A 17459-nucleotide genomic window follows, 5' to 3' on the forward strand; every position below is an offset into this window, starting at 1 on the left:
ATTTGAGAATTTTTCCCACCACTGATGTTAGGCTTACTGGTCTATAGTTCTCTGGGTTTCTCTCTGCCTTCCTTTTTTAAATACTGCAGTGACATTAGCTGCCCTCCAATCTGCATGGACCGTACCATTTTCATAATATGGAGGCTAGTTTTCTACATTCTATAAAAGTTCAATATATCTTCTCTGCTGTTTGATCTGTCCTTTGATGGATGGTGTCATTCAGTTACAGGAGCATAGTTCAGGACATCTCCGATTTCTAGCTGGCCAGTTATGTTGGCTCAATCTGATTTGATTATTAAAATAATTCTTAAACATCAGCTTGCCAGCCCAGTCTCAGTACACAAAGGCTTAAGTGTAAAGAACACATTTGCCAGAATTTTGAATGAACTAGAAGAACTGAATTATTAATGTTCTTCCTGATGCTTGTGTCACTAATTCCACTATGGTTTCTCTTTGGTTTTGGTATGCTGTGGGCACTAACATGGTGCACAGTACATGGGCAGTCTTACCTGAGGGTAGATGTAGTTTCCATATTGCATCTACCACACATACAACTAGACTGCAATGACTGAAAAATCTAAGTTCTCAAAACTTGGGTGACAGGTTTCCAATTCTGGAATTCCAGCAAAACCATAGCGAAACAACTTTCTGTAAAGGAAACTACTTCCCAAGATTTGTAACACTCAATTATCAAAGTTTATACATGACTAAAGTATTTTTGATAGATAAAGGCTTTGTGGGTTTGACATCTTAGAATCTCTCTTTTTGTTTAAGTATTAATCGTATCATAAACCATAAATCATTTCCAGGTCACATATTTGGAACAACTATGGTTCACTCCCTTCTCTTTGCCCATGGCCCTCTCTCTTTTTCAACTGTTCAGAAAACTAATTTCCTTCCTGTTGAATTGCATCCACTAGCCTCTCAGGCTCAATTCCCTTGCTTCATAGAGTCATAAAGCACGGAGACAGGCCCTTTGGCTCAAACTGGTCCACGCCAACCAAAATGTCCATCCACACTAACTCAATTTTCCTGCACTTGGCCTATATCCCTCTGAACCTTTTCTATCCATGTATTTGTCCAAATGCCTTTTAAATGTTATTAATGTACTTGCTTCAAACACTTCCACTGGCAGCTTATTCCAAAGGCATACCACCCTCTGTGTAAAAAAGTTGCCCCTCAGGTTTCCTTTTATTCTTCCCTCTCATCTTAAACTGATGCCAGCTAGTCCTTGATTCCCCAACCCTGGGAAAAAGACTGACTGCCTTCACCCTATCCGTGCCTTTTACAATCTTATACATGTCTACAAGATCCCCACTCCGTTTCCTACACTCTAAAGAAAAAGGTCCTAGCTTGTCCAACCTCTCCCTATAACTCAGACCCTGGAGTCCTGGCAACATCCTTGCAAATTTCTTCTGCACTCTTTTCCAGTTTAATAACATCCAAGGTGACCAAAGATGAATACAATACTCCAAATGCGGCCTCACCAACTGCAACATAACTTCCCAACTTCTATACTCAATGCCCTGACTGATGAAGGTCGGTGTGCCAAAAGCCCTCTTCCCTGCACTGTCTACCTGTGACTCCACTATCAGTGAACCATGCACCTGAACTCCAAGGTCCTTCTGTTCCACGACACTCCTTAAGACCCGACCATTCACCACGTAGCTCCTACCTTGATCTGATTTTCGAAAGTACAACACCTCAAATTTATCTATATTTAACTCCATTTGCCATTTCTCGGCCCACTCCCCAGCTGACCAAGGTCATAGAGATGTACAGCATGGAAACAGACCCTTCAGTCCAACCTGTTCATGTCGACCATATATCCCAACCCAATCTACTCCCACCTGCCAGCACCCAAACCATATCCCTCCAAACCCTTCCTATTCATATACCCATCCAAATGCCTTTTAAATGTTGCAATTGTAACAGCTCATTCCATACATGTACCACCCTCTGCGTGAAAACGTTGCCCCGTAGGTCTCTTTTATATCTTTCCCCTCTCACCCTAAACTTATGCCCTCTAGTTCTGGACTCCCCGACCACAGGGAAAAGACTTTGTCTATTTATCTTATCCATGCCCCTCATAATTTTGTAAACCTCTATAAGGTCACCCCTCAGCCTCCGACGCTCCAGGGAAAACAGCCCCAGCCTGTTCAGCTTCTCCCTATAGCTCAAATCCTCCAACCCTGGCAACATCGTGTGGGCGGCACGGTGGCACAGTGGTTAACACTGTTGCCTCACAGCGCCAGAGACCCGGGTTCAATTCCCGCCTCAGGCGACTCGACTGTGTGGAGTTTGCACGTTCTCCCCGTGTCTGCGTGGGTTTCCTCCGGGTGCTCCGGTTTCCTCCCACAGTCCAAAGATGTGCAGGTCAGGTGAATTGGCCATGCTAAATTGCCCGTAGTGTTAGGTAAGGGGTAAATGTAGGGGTATGGATGGGTTGCGCTTCGGCGGGGCGGTGTGGACTTGTTGGGCTGAAGGGCCTGTTTCCACACTGTATGTAATCTAATCTAATCTAATCCTTGTAAATCTTTTCTGAACCCTTTCAAGTTTCACAACATCTTTCCGATAGGAAGGAGACCAGAATTGCATGCAATATTCCAACAGTGGCCTAACCAATGTCCTGTACAGCCGCAACATGACCTCCCAACTCCTGTACTCAATACTCTGACCAAGAAAGGAAAGCATACCAAATGCCTTCTTCACTATCCTATCTACCTGCGACTCCACTTTCAAGGAGCTATGAACCTGCACTCCAAGGTCTCTTTGTTCAGCAACACTCCCTAAGGTCTTACCATTAAGTGTATAAGTCCTCCTAAGATTTGCATTTATCTGAATTAAACTCCACCTGCCAATTCTCAGTCCACTGGCCCATCTGGTCAAGATCCTGTTGTAATCCTCTTCGCTGTCCAATACACCTCCAATTTTGGTGTCATCTGCAAACTTACTAACTGTACCTCTTATGCCCACATCCAAATCATTTATGTAAATGAAAAAAAGTAGAATACCCAGCACCGATCCTTGTAGCACTCCACTGGTCACAGGCCTCCAGTCTGAAAAACAACCCTCCACCACCTCCCTCTGTCTTCTACCTTTGAGCCAGTTCTGTATCCAAATGGCTAGTTCTCCCTGTATTCCATGAGATCTAACCTTGCTAATCAGTCTCCCATGGGGAACCTTGAAGTCCATATAGATCACATCTACTGCTCTGCCCTCATCAATCTTCTTTGTTACTTCTTCAGAAAACTCACTCAAGTTTGTGAGACATGATTTCCCACGCACAAAGCCATGTTGATGATCCCTAATCAGTCCTTGCCTTTCCAAATACATGTACATCCTGTCCCTCAGGATTCCCTCCAACAACTTGCGCACACTGAGGTCAGGCTCACCGTTATATAGTTCCCTGGCTTGTCTTTACTGCCCTTCTTAAAAGTGGCACCACGTTTGCCAACCTCCAGTCTTCCGGCACTTCACCTGTGACTATCGATGATACAAATGTCTCAGCAAGAGGCCCAGCAATCACTCCTCTCTTGCCTCCCTTTCTATCATTCCTGTAGCATTTGCATCCTGGAACATTCAGCTGCCAGTCCTGCCCATCCCTGAGCCATGTTTCTGTAATTGCTATGATATCCCAGCCCGGTGTTCCTAACCATGCCCTGAGTTCATCTGCCTTCCCTGTTAGGCCCCTTGCATTGAATTAATTTATTAGTCCTACCTTGTCCCTGCCTGCCCTGACTGTTTGACTCACTTCTGATCTCAGCTGTACCCGTCTCAGATCGATCTCTTTCCTCACTATCTCCCTGGGTCCCACCTCCCCACCTTACTATTTTAAATCCTCCCAAGCAGTTCTAGCAAATTTCCCTGCCAGTATATTAGTCCCCTTCCAATTTAGATCCTGCTGAAATTTCTGATCGCCTTTATCACTGTCCACAATACTGCCTATTTTAGTGTCATCAGCAAACTTACTTACCATGTCTTGTACATTCTTATCCAAATCATTGATTTCGATAACAAACAGTAATGGGCCCATCACCGACCCGAGGCACACCACTAGACACAGGCTCCAGTCCGACAAGTATCCTTCCACTGTTACCCTCTGCTCCTACCATCAAGCCAATTATGCAATCTAACCTTCCAGAGCAGACTACCATGTGGAACCTTATCAAAGGCCTTGCTGAAATCTATGTGGACTGCATCTACCGCTGTGCCCACACCAACCTTCTTGGTAACTTCATCAAAGAACTCTAATAAATTTATGAGGCATGATCTCCCACATGCAAAGTCATGCTAACTACGCCTAATCAAACACTTTAGGGTGTAGGTTTGCTCGCTGAGCTGTAGGTTTGATATCCAGACGTTTCATTACCTGGCTAGGTAACATCATCAGTGGCGACCTCCAAGTGAAGCGAAGCTGTTGGTTCCTGCTTTCTATTTATATCTTTCTCCTGGATGGGGTTCCTGGGGTTTGTGGTGATGTCATTTCCTGTTCTTTTTCTGAGGGGTTCATAGTTGGCATCTAGATCTGTGTGTTTGTTTATGGTGTTGTGGTTGGAGTGCCAGGCCTCTAGGAATTCTCTGGCATGTCTTTGCTTAGCCTGTACCAGGATAGATGTGTTGTCCCAGTTGAAATGGTGGTTTGTTTTCATCCGTGTGTAGGGCTACGAGGGAGACAGGGTCGTGGTGTTCGTATATCCTGGAGGCTAACTTTCTTCCTGTTTGTCCTATGTAGTGTTTGTGGCAGTCTTTGCATGGAATTTTGTAGATGACGTTGCTTTTGTCCATGGGTTGCACTGAGTCTTTTAAGTTTGTTAGTTTTTGTTTGAGAGTGTTGGTGGGTTTGTATGCTACTACGAGGGGTCTTAGTAGTCTGGCTGTCATTTCTGAAACTTCTTTGATGTATGGTAAGGTGGTTAGGGTTTCTGGCTGTGTTTGGTCTGCTTGTCGTGGGTTGTTCTTGAGGAATCTGCGCACTGTATTTTTTGAGTAGCCGTTCTTCTTGAATACGTCGTATAGGTGGTTCTCCTCTGTTTTCCGAAGTTTATCTGTGCTGCAGTGTGTGGTGGCTCATTGGAATAGTGTTCTGATACAGCTTTGTTTGTGTGTGTTGGGATGGTTGCTGGTGTAGTTAAGTATTCAGTCAGTGTTTGTCGGTTTTCTGTATACGCAGGTTTGTAGTTCTCTGTTGTCCTTTCTTTCGACTGTGACGTCCAAGAATGCAAGTTTGTTGTCGGTTTCTTCCTCCTTGGTGAACTTTATGCCTGTGAGGGTGTTGTTGATGATGTTAAATGTCTCTTGTATCTTGTTTCGTTTTGGGTCCGCTACGCAGATGACACCTTTGTCATCACAAAACAAAGCTGCATCAGAACACTATTCCAACGAGCCACCACACACTGCAGCACAGACAAACTTCGGAAAACAGAGGAGAACCACCTATACAATGTATTCAAGATGCACGGATACTCAAAAAATACAGTGCGCAGATTCCTCAAGAACAAACCACGACAATCAGACCAAACACAGCCAGAAACCCTAACCACCTTACCAAACATCAAAGAAGTTTCAGAAATGACAGCCAGACTACTAAGACCCCTCGGAATCCTAGTAGCACACAAACTCACCAACACTCTCAAACAAAAACTAACAAACTTAAAAGACCCAGTGCAACCCATGGACAAAATCAATGTCATCTACAAAATTCCATGCAAGGACTGCCACAAACACTACGTAGGACAAACAGGAAGAAAGTTAGCCACCAAGATACACGAACACCAGCTAGCCACAAAAAGACAGGACCCTCTCTCCCTCGTAGCCCTACACACGGATGAAAAAAAAAACACCATTTCAACTGGAACAACACATCTATCCTGGCACAGGCTAAGCAAAAACATGCCAGAGAATTCCTAGAGGCCTGGCACTCCAACCACAACGCCATAAACAAACACATAGATCTGGATGCCATCTATCAACCCCTCAGAAAATGAACAGGAAATGACATCACCACAAACCCCAGGAACCCCATCCAGGAGAAAGATATAAATAGAAAGCAGGAGACAAAAGCTTCGCTTCACTTGGAGGTCGCCACTGTTGATGTTACCTAGCCAGGTAATGAAACGTCTGGATATCAAACCTACAGCTCAGCGAGCAAACCTACACTCTAAACCTCAACCTGAACTACAAACCTTCACAAACCTTGCAGCTGTCTTTCCAAATGCATGTATATCTTATCCCTCATAATCTTCGCAGCTAACCTATTTAAGCTTAATGGTCTATAGTTCGCAGGTTTTTCTTTGCACCTCTTCTTGAATAAGGGCACGACATTCGCCACCCTCCAATCTTTCGGGACCTCACCTGTGGCTAACGATGATGCAAATATATCAGCCAGGGCCTCCACAATTTCTTCGCTTAGCTCTTGCAGGGTTCTTGGATATATCTGGTCAGGACCAGAAGACTTTTTCACCTTCATACATTCCAATACATTCAACACCTCCTCTACTGTGATATGGACTGTCCCCAAGATACCACTACTAATTCTCCAAGTTCCCAAGGCTTCATGTCTTTCGCTATGGTAAACACAGAGGAGAAATATTCATTGAGAACCTCGCCAAACCCCTGTGATTCCACACATACATGTCACTTTGGTCCTTAAGGGATCCTATTCTCTCTCTATGTATTCTTTTTCCTTTAATATATTTAAAGAACCTCTTTGGATTCACCTTAATCTTCTCAGCCAAGGCTATCTTGTGCCCCCTCTTCACGTTCCTGATTTCCTTCTTCAGTAAACTCCTGTATCCCCTACATACTCCCAGGGATTCCCTATATCCCAGCTGTCTATACCTGAGCTATGCGTCCTCCTTTTTTCTGGTCAGACCTTCAATATCTTTTGTCATCCAGGGTTCTTGACTGTTACAAGTCAGGAAGTTCCAAGCTTTACTTTTGATCTGGTCCAGTACTGTGCCAAACAAAATTTCCAGAAAGGTTGATGAATTTGATCCCCCACAATTTCTGTACTGGGTGATATGACTCAATGAGATTGCGCTAAGAAATATCAGCTGTAACAGGATTTAAATCTAGCTCTCACTAGAGAGATAAGACGGCAAATATCCAAATGCGGTCTGGATCTTGATTGACGTCATATATGCAACTGAATGAAGATCAGATGAGATGAGATCTTGTACAACCAGTGGTCCAGAATGATCCCCAAACATTGATCACTTGGGTAATGTGATGAAAACAGCCAGTCAGTCACAAGAAACCATACCTCAAGCGTCAGCACCTTTAAATGATTGAAGAAAGGTGAAGAAGCTACATGTAATTTACAATACATGTTCCCAGCCTTTTCTTTGGTAGCATTTCTGTCTATTATTCTTTACAGAACCCCACAATCTCACCCTCCAATTTTCTTACCTATCTTGCCCTCCAATGACTGTACTTTCAGTTCCATTTCTGCTCGAGTCTTTTCACTCTTTTGTAATTTTTGCAGCAAACTTCCCACATCCACCATTGCTCCGTTATAAACAATCAAGTTGCTGCTTTCTGACCCGTTGCTGGATTCTGGTTTCACTGTCAAACTAGGCAACAAAAGTTTGTTTCCTAAAATAAATATACAAAGAGGCATGTCATCGCTGGAAATGGATTCAAATTGAGCCCATAATGATAGAACAAAAGTTACCACTTCTATGGAAAGTGAACTTGTGCAGTTTCAAATATTACACTTGACCTCGGAATGTTTGATAGGGGCAGTGGACAGTGAGCATAACTCTGCAATTAATCTTTTGTGCCTGCCCTTGGGAGTATGCAATTGCACAGTATTACTCCAGATTATTACCAAGAAAGATGCGATAAAGATGAAAAGACTGCAAGAAGGGAGAACGTTCTTACACAAAAGAGATGCTATTGGAGAGTGCTTAGCTAATAATATGGATGGTTTATCCCTAGGGATGGGAAGTACAGAGCTTGAGGAGTGGAAGAATCGGGGTGGCTTGAGTGAACAGAGAGGTGGAGGCTGGAAGATAGAATTAATGAAATTTGCCGACTAGGGTGAGGACAGAAGTAACAATGTTAGAACTTGCTTCTTTTTCTTACTGCAGAATTTTAAAATTTTATATTATAAGTTCTACTGGCTGATGTGGTGCAGAATTGTCCTGTCCTTTTTCACTAAAGCCAAAGACTAAGATCCTCTGTTTCAAGTACAATAAGAAATTGCAGAGGCAATAGGGTCTTTCAAGAGTTTGTGAGCTCTGTCTTATGTTTCTGTGACCCATAGCGTTCAGCACCTCGCTTCTTCACCACTCTCCTTCAATACTGCCTATCCCAGAACAAGGAAGAAAAATTAGAAAAAAGGAAAACAATAAACAGAAATAAACGGGAGGCTAAGAAAGAGCAGCACAAGAAGAGACACCAGAAATAGGAGCAGGAGAAAGTCATTCAGCCCCTGAAGCCCACTCCATCAGTCAATGAGATCATGGTTAATCTTCTACTTTAACACCATTTTCAAGCATTTACCCCCACATCCCATAATGTTTAAATTTTAGTATTACTTTCTATTGATCTCAGTCTTGACTATACTGTCTAAGTGAGCCTCCATCATCATCACAGACTGTAATGGCCTGCTGCTTATTCTGAGGCTGCAACTCCTTGTTCTAGAGATTCCCAACTGGGGAAATATCCTCGATGCATTAACTTTGTTAACCCCTGCAAGGTTGTTTTTTTTATTGTTGAATAAAATAATCTTTGTTTCCGAAACTCCAAAAACTACAGTCCCAGTCTTTTTTCAGCCAATTTGTGCTTGGAATGTTTTGCTTAGAGGCTGGTTTATTTGAGGCACTCAGGAGCATTAGATGTTTATTTAAGTAAAAACAATGGGCAACATTATGGGAAAGGCAGGAGATTGGCACAGTGTCAAGCTGGGGCAAAATAACAATTCCACAATATTAATGATTCCTCATGAGACAATTCTTCCATTCCAGGAATTAGCTCAGTGAACTGTCATTGCATTCCCTCTACAGTTAATATTTTTCCTTAGTGAAGGAGACCAAAACACAGGTGTAGGCCATTCAACCCTTGAGCCTTTTCTGCCACTGAAATCATAGCTAATCTGTGACTTACCTCTATATAAGGTAATCTGTGCCTTAACTCCATATACCTGTCTTTGCTGCGCACCCTTTAAGAACTTTGCTAAACAAACATTTGTCCTTCTCAGATTTACAATTAACTGAACTAGAATTAACGGTCATTTGCGGAAGACAACTCCAACTTCCAGCAGCCTTGTGTGTAGTAGTGCTTCCATACAATTCTTCTGAAAGAGTCTGATCTTCATTTTCAAACAATGCCTCCTATTTATACAATCCCCTTTTCTATCCTCTCTTTTCCTTTTAGAAAGCTTGAAGACTTCCATCAAATCACACCTTAAACCTGTGTAGTGTCACAGAAGTTCTGTGTAATTACACGAAGACATCTTTACCCCATGTTCAAATCCACTAATGATAAAGTGGTTAAAGCATACATATCATTTGCCTTAATTGCTTACTGTATTGCTTGCTAACTTAGAGTGACTCATGAACAAGGACCCAAGTTCCTTTCAGAGTCAATATTTTCCAGTCTCACTATTTAAGAAATACTCTATTTCGGCTTCTCCCACTAAGGTGGATAACCTCTCAGTTCTCCACATCATATTTCTTCTTCCAATTCTTTTATCCACTCGCTTAACTTCTCAATTCCTCTGAAGTATCTTTGCACCCTCCTCAACCCGCACTTCCGCCAAGCTTTGTTTTATTACATTAGGAAATATTACTTTTAACCCCAAAATCTAAATCATTAATATCGAATAGCTGCAGCCCAAACACAAACCCTCGTAATACCACATTATTCAGTCTGCCAACCAGAAACGACCCATTCACTTCTTCTTCATTTTCTCTCCATTAACCAGCTCTCATTCCATGCTAGTTTATTCCCTCCAAACAGACTCGCTTGAATTTTATTAAACTCCTTTTGAGGGACCTTATTGAAAGCCTTCTGAAAAATCTAAATGTACTCATCCACGAGATCCCCCTTATCTTTTCTGCTCATTAGAGCCTCAAAGAAATTCCCATCAATTTTGTTAACATGACTTCCACTTCATTCATCTGTTAACTCTGCCTGAACATTCCATTAACTGAAAATACCCTCTTATTTCATCCTGTTTTGATTGTATAGTTAATAAGACTGTTATAGACAGACTGTTATCCTATAATCCCACTCTGGTTAACAGTTACATGGAAGTTTTGACCTCAATTGCTTGCATAACTTTGCACCAAATTTTAAAATTTACTCCAAATGATTTTAAGTTTTAAAAGTAGAATAAACAAACAATTTTGTTGAAGCCCAGCTTAATATAAGCTTAGAAAGTAAGGGCAAAGGTGAAAACCACAGTGCAGGGCATCAAGGAGAATGGAAATCAAAGCGTTAACTGTTTCTTATAAAAGCTTGTAGATTATAGAAGGAAAGAATGAAGTAAGTAACCACTGTGATAAAAATTGAGTCAACTTGTATATAGGTAATTGGTTGTTTTTGTCCTACACCTCTGAATTTAATAAGACGACCTATAGAAAAAAAAATCAAACCTTTATTTCTACAAATAAGTGACTTAGATTTTTAAATGACTCTTTTGTGGACTGTGGGCATTGAGGCAAGTCCAGCATTCATTGCAGCAAGTCCAGCATTCGTTGCCCATCCAAAATCAACTGAGTGACTTGATAGGCTATTTCAGAAGGCCATTAAGAGTTAACCACATTAGTCTGGGTCTTGAGTAGGCATAACTGGGTTAAGAAAGGCAGATATCCTTCCCTAAAAGACATTAGCGAATGAGGTTTTACAACAACTGATGATAGTTTCATGGTTGGTATTATTAAGACCAGCTTCAATTCCAGATCTGTCAAGTGAATTCAAATCCCACCAGCTAAGAAAGCATCTGGTATGAGTGTTATCGGCTATCTGCAGATGTAGTGTGGGCATGCAATGGAAATCTTATCTGCAAACTCAGACAATAAATGGGTGTACTGTTCAGCCAATTTTTTAAAAAAAATACCATAGGCAAAAGATCAAGCTTCAATTTATAAATTGAGTGTTGGAGCCGGCAGCTATAAAGTCAAGCAAATTGAAAAGGCCGAGTTTCACAAATTTACAGCCTGGGACAGGATGAATAAAAAGAGGTGCAATACCTAACAAATGATCAGATTCCACTTCATTCTCTGTCACTTTTACTTCATCTTTAGAGCCATCAGTTAGTTTCCTGTACAGGCAAGAGTCTCGCAGCACAACTTTACTAATTAACTTCTTAACCTGGAAATGAAAATTTAAAAAGTCAACAATTATAACAGGTAAATTGATCAGTCTTCTCCTTTGAACTTCTGAAAATCCCGATTCTTGTTAACTACTTGTTCCACTGATAGTTCTTCCCCACTTCATGTTGCTGTTGGCCATATCTGAACACATACAGGGAATATCCACAAATATTTTATCCACAGTAGGAACTCTAACTATTCTTCATCCTAGAACAACACAGCTTGAACCAGTGCAGCAAATATGACTGGTTGAATCTGCCCTCTCCAGCCTAAAGGTCAAAATTACTCCAGTTGTGATCAGAATAGAAGACAGGAATCTCTCAATTTATGAGACACAGCCAGATACTGACTTCAGAGAATTGGGTACTGCAAATGCTGGAGATGAGAGTCAAGATTAGAGGGGTGCTGGAAAAGCACAGCATGGAAAAGGCAGCATACGAGGAGCAGGAAAATCGATGTTTCAGGCAAAAGCCCTTCATCAGGGATGAGGGACCTGATGAAGGCCTTTTGCCTGAAACGTCTATTTTCTTGCTCTTCGGATGCTCCTTGACCTGCTGTGCTTTTCCAGCACCACTCTGATCTTGACCAATATTGACTTCACTGACAGAGGGTTTAATTACTAATCAGAGCCACAGTGACTGAATAGCATTATAAGCACAAACCCATTTTTCCTTAGTCCATGGATACCTAGGTAATTTGTCCCTGTCAGGATTTCTACCACAGAGCGACTGCAGCACACTTTTTCCCCAATCTGTCCAAATCTCTGAATTTCTGCATTGTTTAATTGTATTTTTGCTTACTGGCTAAGATTCAGTTTATTTCACTGCAGACTTTTTTTAGTGGCTAAGAAGTGCATCATTTCCTTTGTTATTGATGTGTTTCCTGACTGTGATACCATTGACCAACAGTGTAGAATAAATGAATGAGAAATTATACCTGTGCACGTGAAAGATGGAGTCCAAGAGTGTAGATGATTTCTTCAAGATCTTTCTCAAGCAAAAAACCACAGTAACTTTGGTCAAAATAGACAAAAGCAAGAAGAAGATCCTTGTTGTGCGTGAACAGCTGTTTCTTTTCCTTAAAGAATCAAGACAAGTAGTCAGGCCACAAAACTGATTATAGTTTTTTTTAAGGCTAGAAAATTTGCTTTTTTCCACCTGCATTGAATCCTCGTCTGTACCCTCTGATTTAATTTATGTATTGGTACTAGCACATTGGGACAATGACAATTAAACTGGTAAAAGTCTTGTGTACTACTCTCAGCTCATCTGCAAAGTTGCTAATTCACCAGTACGTCCCCAACTATTATCAACTCTCATACAAATGCACCCACCAAAGCCTCAGTTTGCTTTTAAAATAAATTCTCCATACACAACATAAAGTTGAATGCAATTACAAGACCATAATAATAGCTCTAGCTGATGTTTCTCACAGTTCAAGTGCAGAAAAAAGAATACATGGGACATTTTATTTCACCAAAACACTATTGACTGTACCAGTCACAAACTGAGTCTACACCTTCTCTTTAGAAATGTTTTCCCTGGATCTCCTCGTTCCTTCCACTCTGTCATCCTTCCGATCTCTGTCACTCTCTTCCTCATCTCTATCTGTTGAAACAAAGTTTAATAAAACATCAAGAGAAGCTGCACATAATAAAAGTGAATCATAGTGACAAGACCATTAAATGCGCAATCCATTATTTGGTAGCATGAAGGAACTTTGTTTAAGGTCAGCTGTCCCAAAAAGCCAGGCAGGTTACTTCTATATGTTCAATTTAATCTCAGAAGAAACCATACTGTTATATAGAAAATGTTGTCGGGGCTTCACTGAATGAACAAAACTAAAAAGAGCCAAGGACAAAGTAGCCTACTTGATTGGCATCCCATGTACCATTAAACTGTAGAATCTTCCAAACTCAAGATTTCTACCATGAAGTTACTTACTGACAAAGAATCACTGAATTCAAAACATTACGATGGTTTGTCTCTCTAAAGATGCTACAAGACCTGCTGAGCTTCTCCAGTATGTTATTTTAGCACTTGAATGAACAAGGATGGCAGGGGTCAGAATATCATCACCTGAAATCCTTACAGAATCCTGATATGGAATTTCATGGCTGGGTTAATGTTGTTGCATTAGAATTCTGTAACTCCTCTTCCAACAGCAGTACACAGACTGCTCAGGCTGCAGTCTTAAAGAAAGTAGCTCATCGCCACCCTATAGGACATTTATAGATGGATAACAAACTACAGTGATGCTAACATCCTCTAATTTAAACAAAAACTGCTTGACCGGAATCAAGTCAAAGCTGTGAGAGGGTGCAATGGAATGAGCCTAAAACAATAGATCCTTTGGTGGGTGTGCAGGTAATTATGCCAGTTTGTGATATTTCAGACTGATGACCCAGGGAGAAATCATAGGTCCTGGAGTTTCTTTCTTCCAGGTCCCTTACAACACCCGTATCCACAACTTTTAGCTTTTACCCCATATCATTTAGATGCCCAGAATTAGAAATGATTTGTGGGTTTAGCAAACCTTCTTGGCTTTCGTACACTGTGTCCCTATGAATAGCGCTAATAAATGCTAGCCAAGCCAGAAACACCCACAGCTGAAAATGTGCTGCTGCAAAAGCGCAGCAGGTCAGGCAGCATCCAAGGAGCAGGAGAATCGACATTTCGGGCATGAGTCCTATCTCCAGCATCTGCAGTCCTCACTTTCTCCCAGAAACACCCACATCCCACGAACTAATTAAAAACCCTGTTACACTCTCATCAACCCATTGAGGGGGAAGTGGAGTCTGAGGGTTTGGAGGAAGAAGTCATCATGAGAAACCACAGAGACAGGAGAATGTCATGATGTCATATGTGGGTGGGGAAGCAGACATCAGACACCATGAGACACCACCAAGGATAAGAAAAGAGTGGTGTGATTAGGCCCATGCCAGGCCAGGGCTACACACAGTATCAAAGAGGGAGGTTGACAAGGGTCTGAAGTTGACATCAGGAACCATTATACTTTACTGCATTTTGTAATCCAGTCTGAAACATACCATGCAACAGAATAGACCACAAGACAGCAGACAAGTCAAAAGAAAGAATGAGGAGTTGGGAGTCTGGAGGATCCCAATCTGTTGCTCATTGCAAGAGCAATCATTGGACAATTAGATATTCAATCAGTACAGTCTACGTGAGAGACTAGTTAACTTGGAAAATGGCTGAGTTGTACATCAATCTAGTTGGCTAATGAACCTGCACAGTCCGAAGACCCACAAGGTTGGGATAGTCTGTGGCTTCCTCTTCTACACCTTGATGAAACACATGGAATATAATCACTATAGAGCAGGGTAGGGAACATGATAAAATTTAAGAAACATCCACGAAAGAAGATTTAAAGCAGAATATAAAATGATTGACCTAGATGACAAAGTTTGGTTCAACGGTTGCATGCAAAGGAGAAGGGGACTTGCTGGCCAGGGCTTAGTACAGAGGTTCAAAAATATACCAAAAACTGTTTTTGGCCCCTTTTCGAGGCAGGATTGTGCATTTTGAAGGTTGATTAAAAAATATGATAAGTATTTGAAGGTTAAAGTAACATGATTAAATTTATTTCACTTTCATTAACTGATAATAATTACAGATTTTGCATCAAAGAAGATGTCAGGAGCTTGACAAAAGTGAACAGCACAGTAAAAACAGGAAGTGTGCAATCAAAGATGCGCACTTAGAATAAACATCAGAGGATATATGTAACATTGAAAGGACTGAGAGATGGGCAGAGGGGCAGGGTTGTCTTGTTAGCAAGAAATGAAATTAAATTGATATGAAGAAGTGACATTGTGTCAGAAGATGTAGAATCTGTGCAGGAAGAGTTGAGAAATCACAAAAAAAGTTATGTACAGGCCTCCAAGTAATAGTCAGGATATGGGGAAGATGATGATAAATCAGGAGATAGAAAAGGTTGTATGAAAGCACTATTACAATTAGCATGGGGAACTTCAATATGCAGCTGGACTGGAAAATCAGGTTGGTAGCAGATCTTAAGGAAAATAATTCATGGAATGTCTACAAGATGTTTCTTTTTGGAGCAGCCTGTGGTGTTGCCCACTAAGGATCAGGCAATTGTGGATTTAGTGATGTGAAATTACGCAGATTTGATGAGGGAACTTAAAGTAAAGGAATTCCGAGGGGACAGTGATGTTAATATGATAGAATTCACCTTGTAGTTTGAAAGGGACAAACAGGAATCAAATGCAACAATATTATAAGTGAATGAAGGTAACTACAAAGACATGAGGGAAGTGCTGGACAGAGTTAACTGGAAGGGGTGCATAGCAGGGAAGACAACGGAGCAGCAATGACTGGAGTTTCTGGGGGTAATTTGTGAGGTATAGCAGAAATTCATCCCAAGGAAGAAGAAACATACTGTGGGGTGGATAAAGCAAACCACGGCTGACAAGGGAAGTCAGGAACAACATGAAAGAAAAAGAAAAACCATGTGATAATTAGATTAGGTTACTTACAGTGTGGAAACAGGCCCTTCGGCCCAACAAGTCCACACCAACTCTCCGAAGAGCAACCCACCCAGACCCATTCCCCTACATTTACCCCTTCACCTTACACTACGGGCAATGTAGCATGGCCAATTCCCCTAACCTGCACATTTTTGGACTGTGGGAGGAAACCAGAGCATCCGGAGAAAACCCACGCAGACACAGGGAGATTCCACACAGACAGTTGCCTGAGGCAAGAATTGAACCCAGGTCTCTGGCACTGTGAGGCAGCAGTGCTAACCGCTATGCCACCATGGTCGAGGTAAGTAACGGAGGATAATTTTAAAAAAAGCAATAAGGAGAAGATGAAATATAAGTGTAAGGTAGTTAGTTACATAAAAAATTCCAAGATGTAAGAGAGGGGCAAGAGTGGACAATGGAGCGCTGAAAAATGAGGTAATAGGGAACAAAAAAATGGCGGAGAAATTTAATTGGTACTTTGCATCAATTTTCACACTGAAAGAAACTGGCAACATACCAGAAATTCACGAGCATCATGGGGCAGAGGTGAGTGCAGCAGCCATCATCAAAAGGTGCTGGAGAAGCTGAAATGTCTGAAGGCAGATAAATCATCTAGACGGGATGGGCTGAAGGAGGTAGCAGAAGACATTTGAGAGACACTGGTGGTGATCTTTCAGGAATCACTGGAGTTAGGGAGAGTCCCAGAGGACTGGAAAATCGGCAAATATAACATCCTTACTTAAGTAGTTAGAGAGTCAGAAAGCAGGGAATTATAGGCCTGTTAGCCTGACCTCAGTCGTTGTAGGATTTGAGTCCATTATTAAGGATGAGATTGCACAGTATTTGGACGTGCATGGCAATACAGGGCAGAGTCAGCATCACTTCTTCAAGGGGAGGGTCACCTCTAGTGTCCCTGCTGACTTCATTTGTGGAAGCGCACCCAACTCCTCGAGAATTATGTCAGGGAACTGGAGATAGATGAACTTCAGATCATTCGGGAGGTGGAGGGGGTCACTGAGTGGAGTTACAGGGAGGTAGTTACTCCACAGCCACGTTAAGGTTTACCATCGGGGTAGGAAAGGGAACCGGCAGGCAGTACAGGGATCTCCTGTGATGGTTCCCCTCAACAGCAAGTATACCATGTTGAATACTATTTTTTTTTGGGGGGGGGGGGGGGGGGGAAGAGGAAGAAACGACTTACCAGGGATAAGCAATGGAACACAGGTCTCTGGTGCAGAGTCTGTCCCTGTTGCTCAGAGGGTAAGGCGGGAAAAGTGGAGCAGAGCTTTAGTCACTGGGAACTCCATAGTTAGGGGAACAGATAGGAGGTTTTGTGGGAACAACAGAGCCTCACGATTGGTGTGTTGCCTCCCAGGTGTCAGGGTTCGTGATGTCTCTCATTGTGTTTTCGGGATCTTTGAGTGGGTGAGGGAGCAGACCCAAGTCGTGGTCCACATAGATAGGAAGAAAGGTGTGGATCTAAGGCAGAAATTCAGGGAGTGAGGATGGAAGCTTATAGCTAGAACAAATAGAGTTGTTATCTTTGAGTTGTTTCCCATGCCGTGTGCTAGTGAAACGAGGATCAGGGAGAGTGCAGAGCTGAACACATGGCAGGAGGGAGGGTG

General features: G+C 42.0%; 1 protein-coding gene across 3 annotated transcripts in view; it reads right to left on the bottom strand.

Moving 5' to 3' along the window:
* ccar1 (cell division cycle and apoptosis regulator 1) overlaps nucleotides 1-17459 on the bottom strand; it is a 151592-nt gene that overhangs the window by 26773 nt on the left and 107360 nt on the right. For all 3 annotated transcript variants that reach the window (XR_015760974.1, XM_043683130.2, XM_043683133.2), the window contains 4 exons: nucleotides 12843-12931; nucleotides 12261-12401; nucleotides 11202-11322; nucleotides 7411-7596 (listed from right to left, as the gene is read on the bottom strand). Coding sequence is in view for 2 of the 3 variants with exons in the window: in XM_043683130.2 (XP_043539065.1) it covers nucleotides 7411-7596; nucleotides 11202-11322; nucleotides 12261-12401; nucleotides 12843-12931 (537 nt within the window). In the remaining variant the exon portion in view is untranslated. The remainder of the gene's footprint in view (nucleotides 1-7410; nucleotides 7597-11201; nucleotides 11323-12260; nucleotides 12402-12842; nucleotides 12932-17459) is intronic.

This window comes from Chiloscyllium plagiosum, unplaced genomic scaffold (genome assembly GCF_037043375.1).
Source record: "Chiloscyllium plagiosum isolate Xiang-an unplaced genomic scaffold, Cpla_swu_hap1 HiC_scaffold_22, whole genome shotgun sequence".
Lineage (NCBI taxonomy): Eukaryota > Metazoa > Chordata > Chondrichthyes > Orectolobiformes > Hemiscylliidae > Chiloscyllium > Chiloscyllium plagiosum.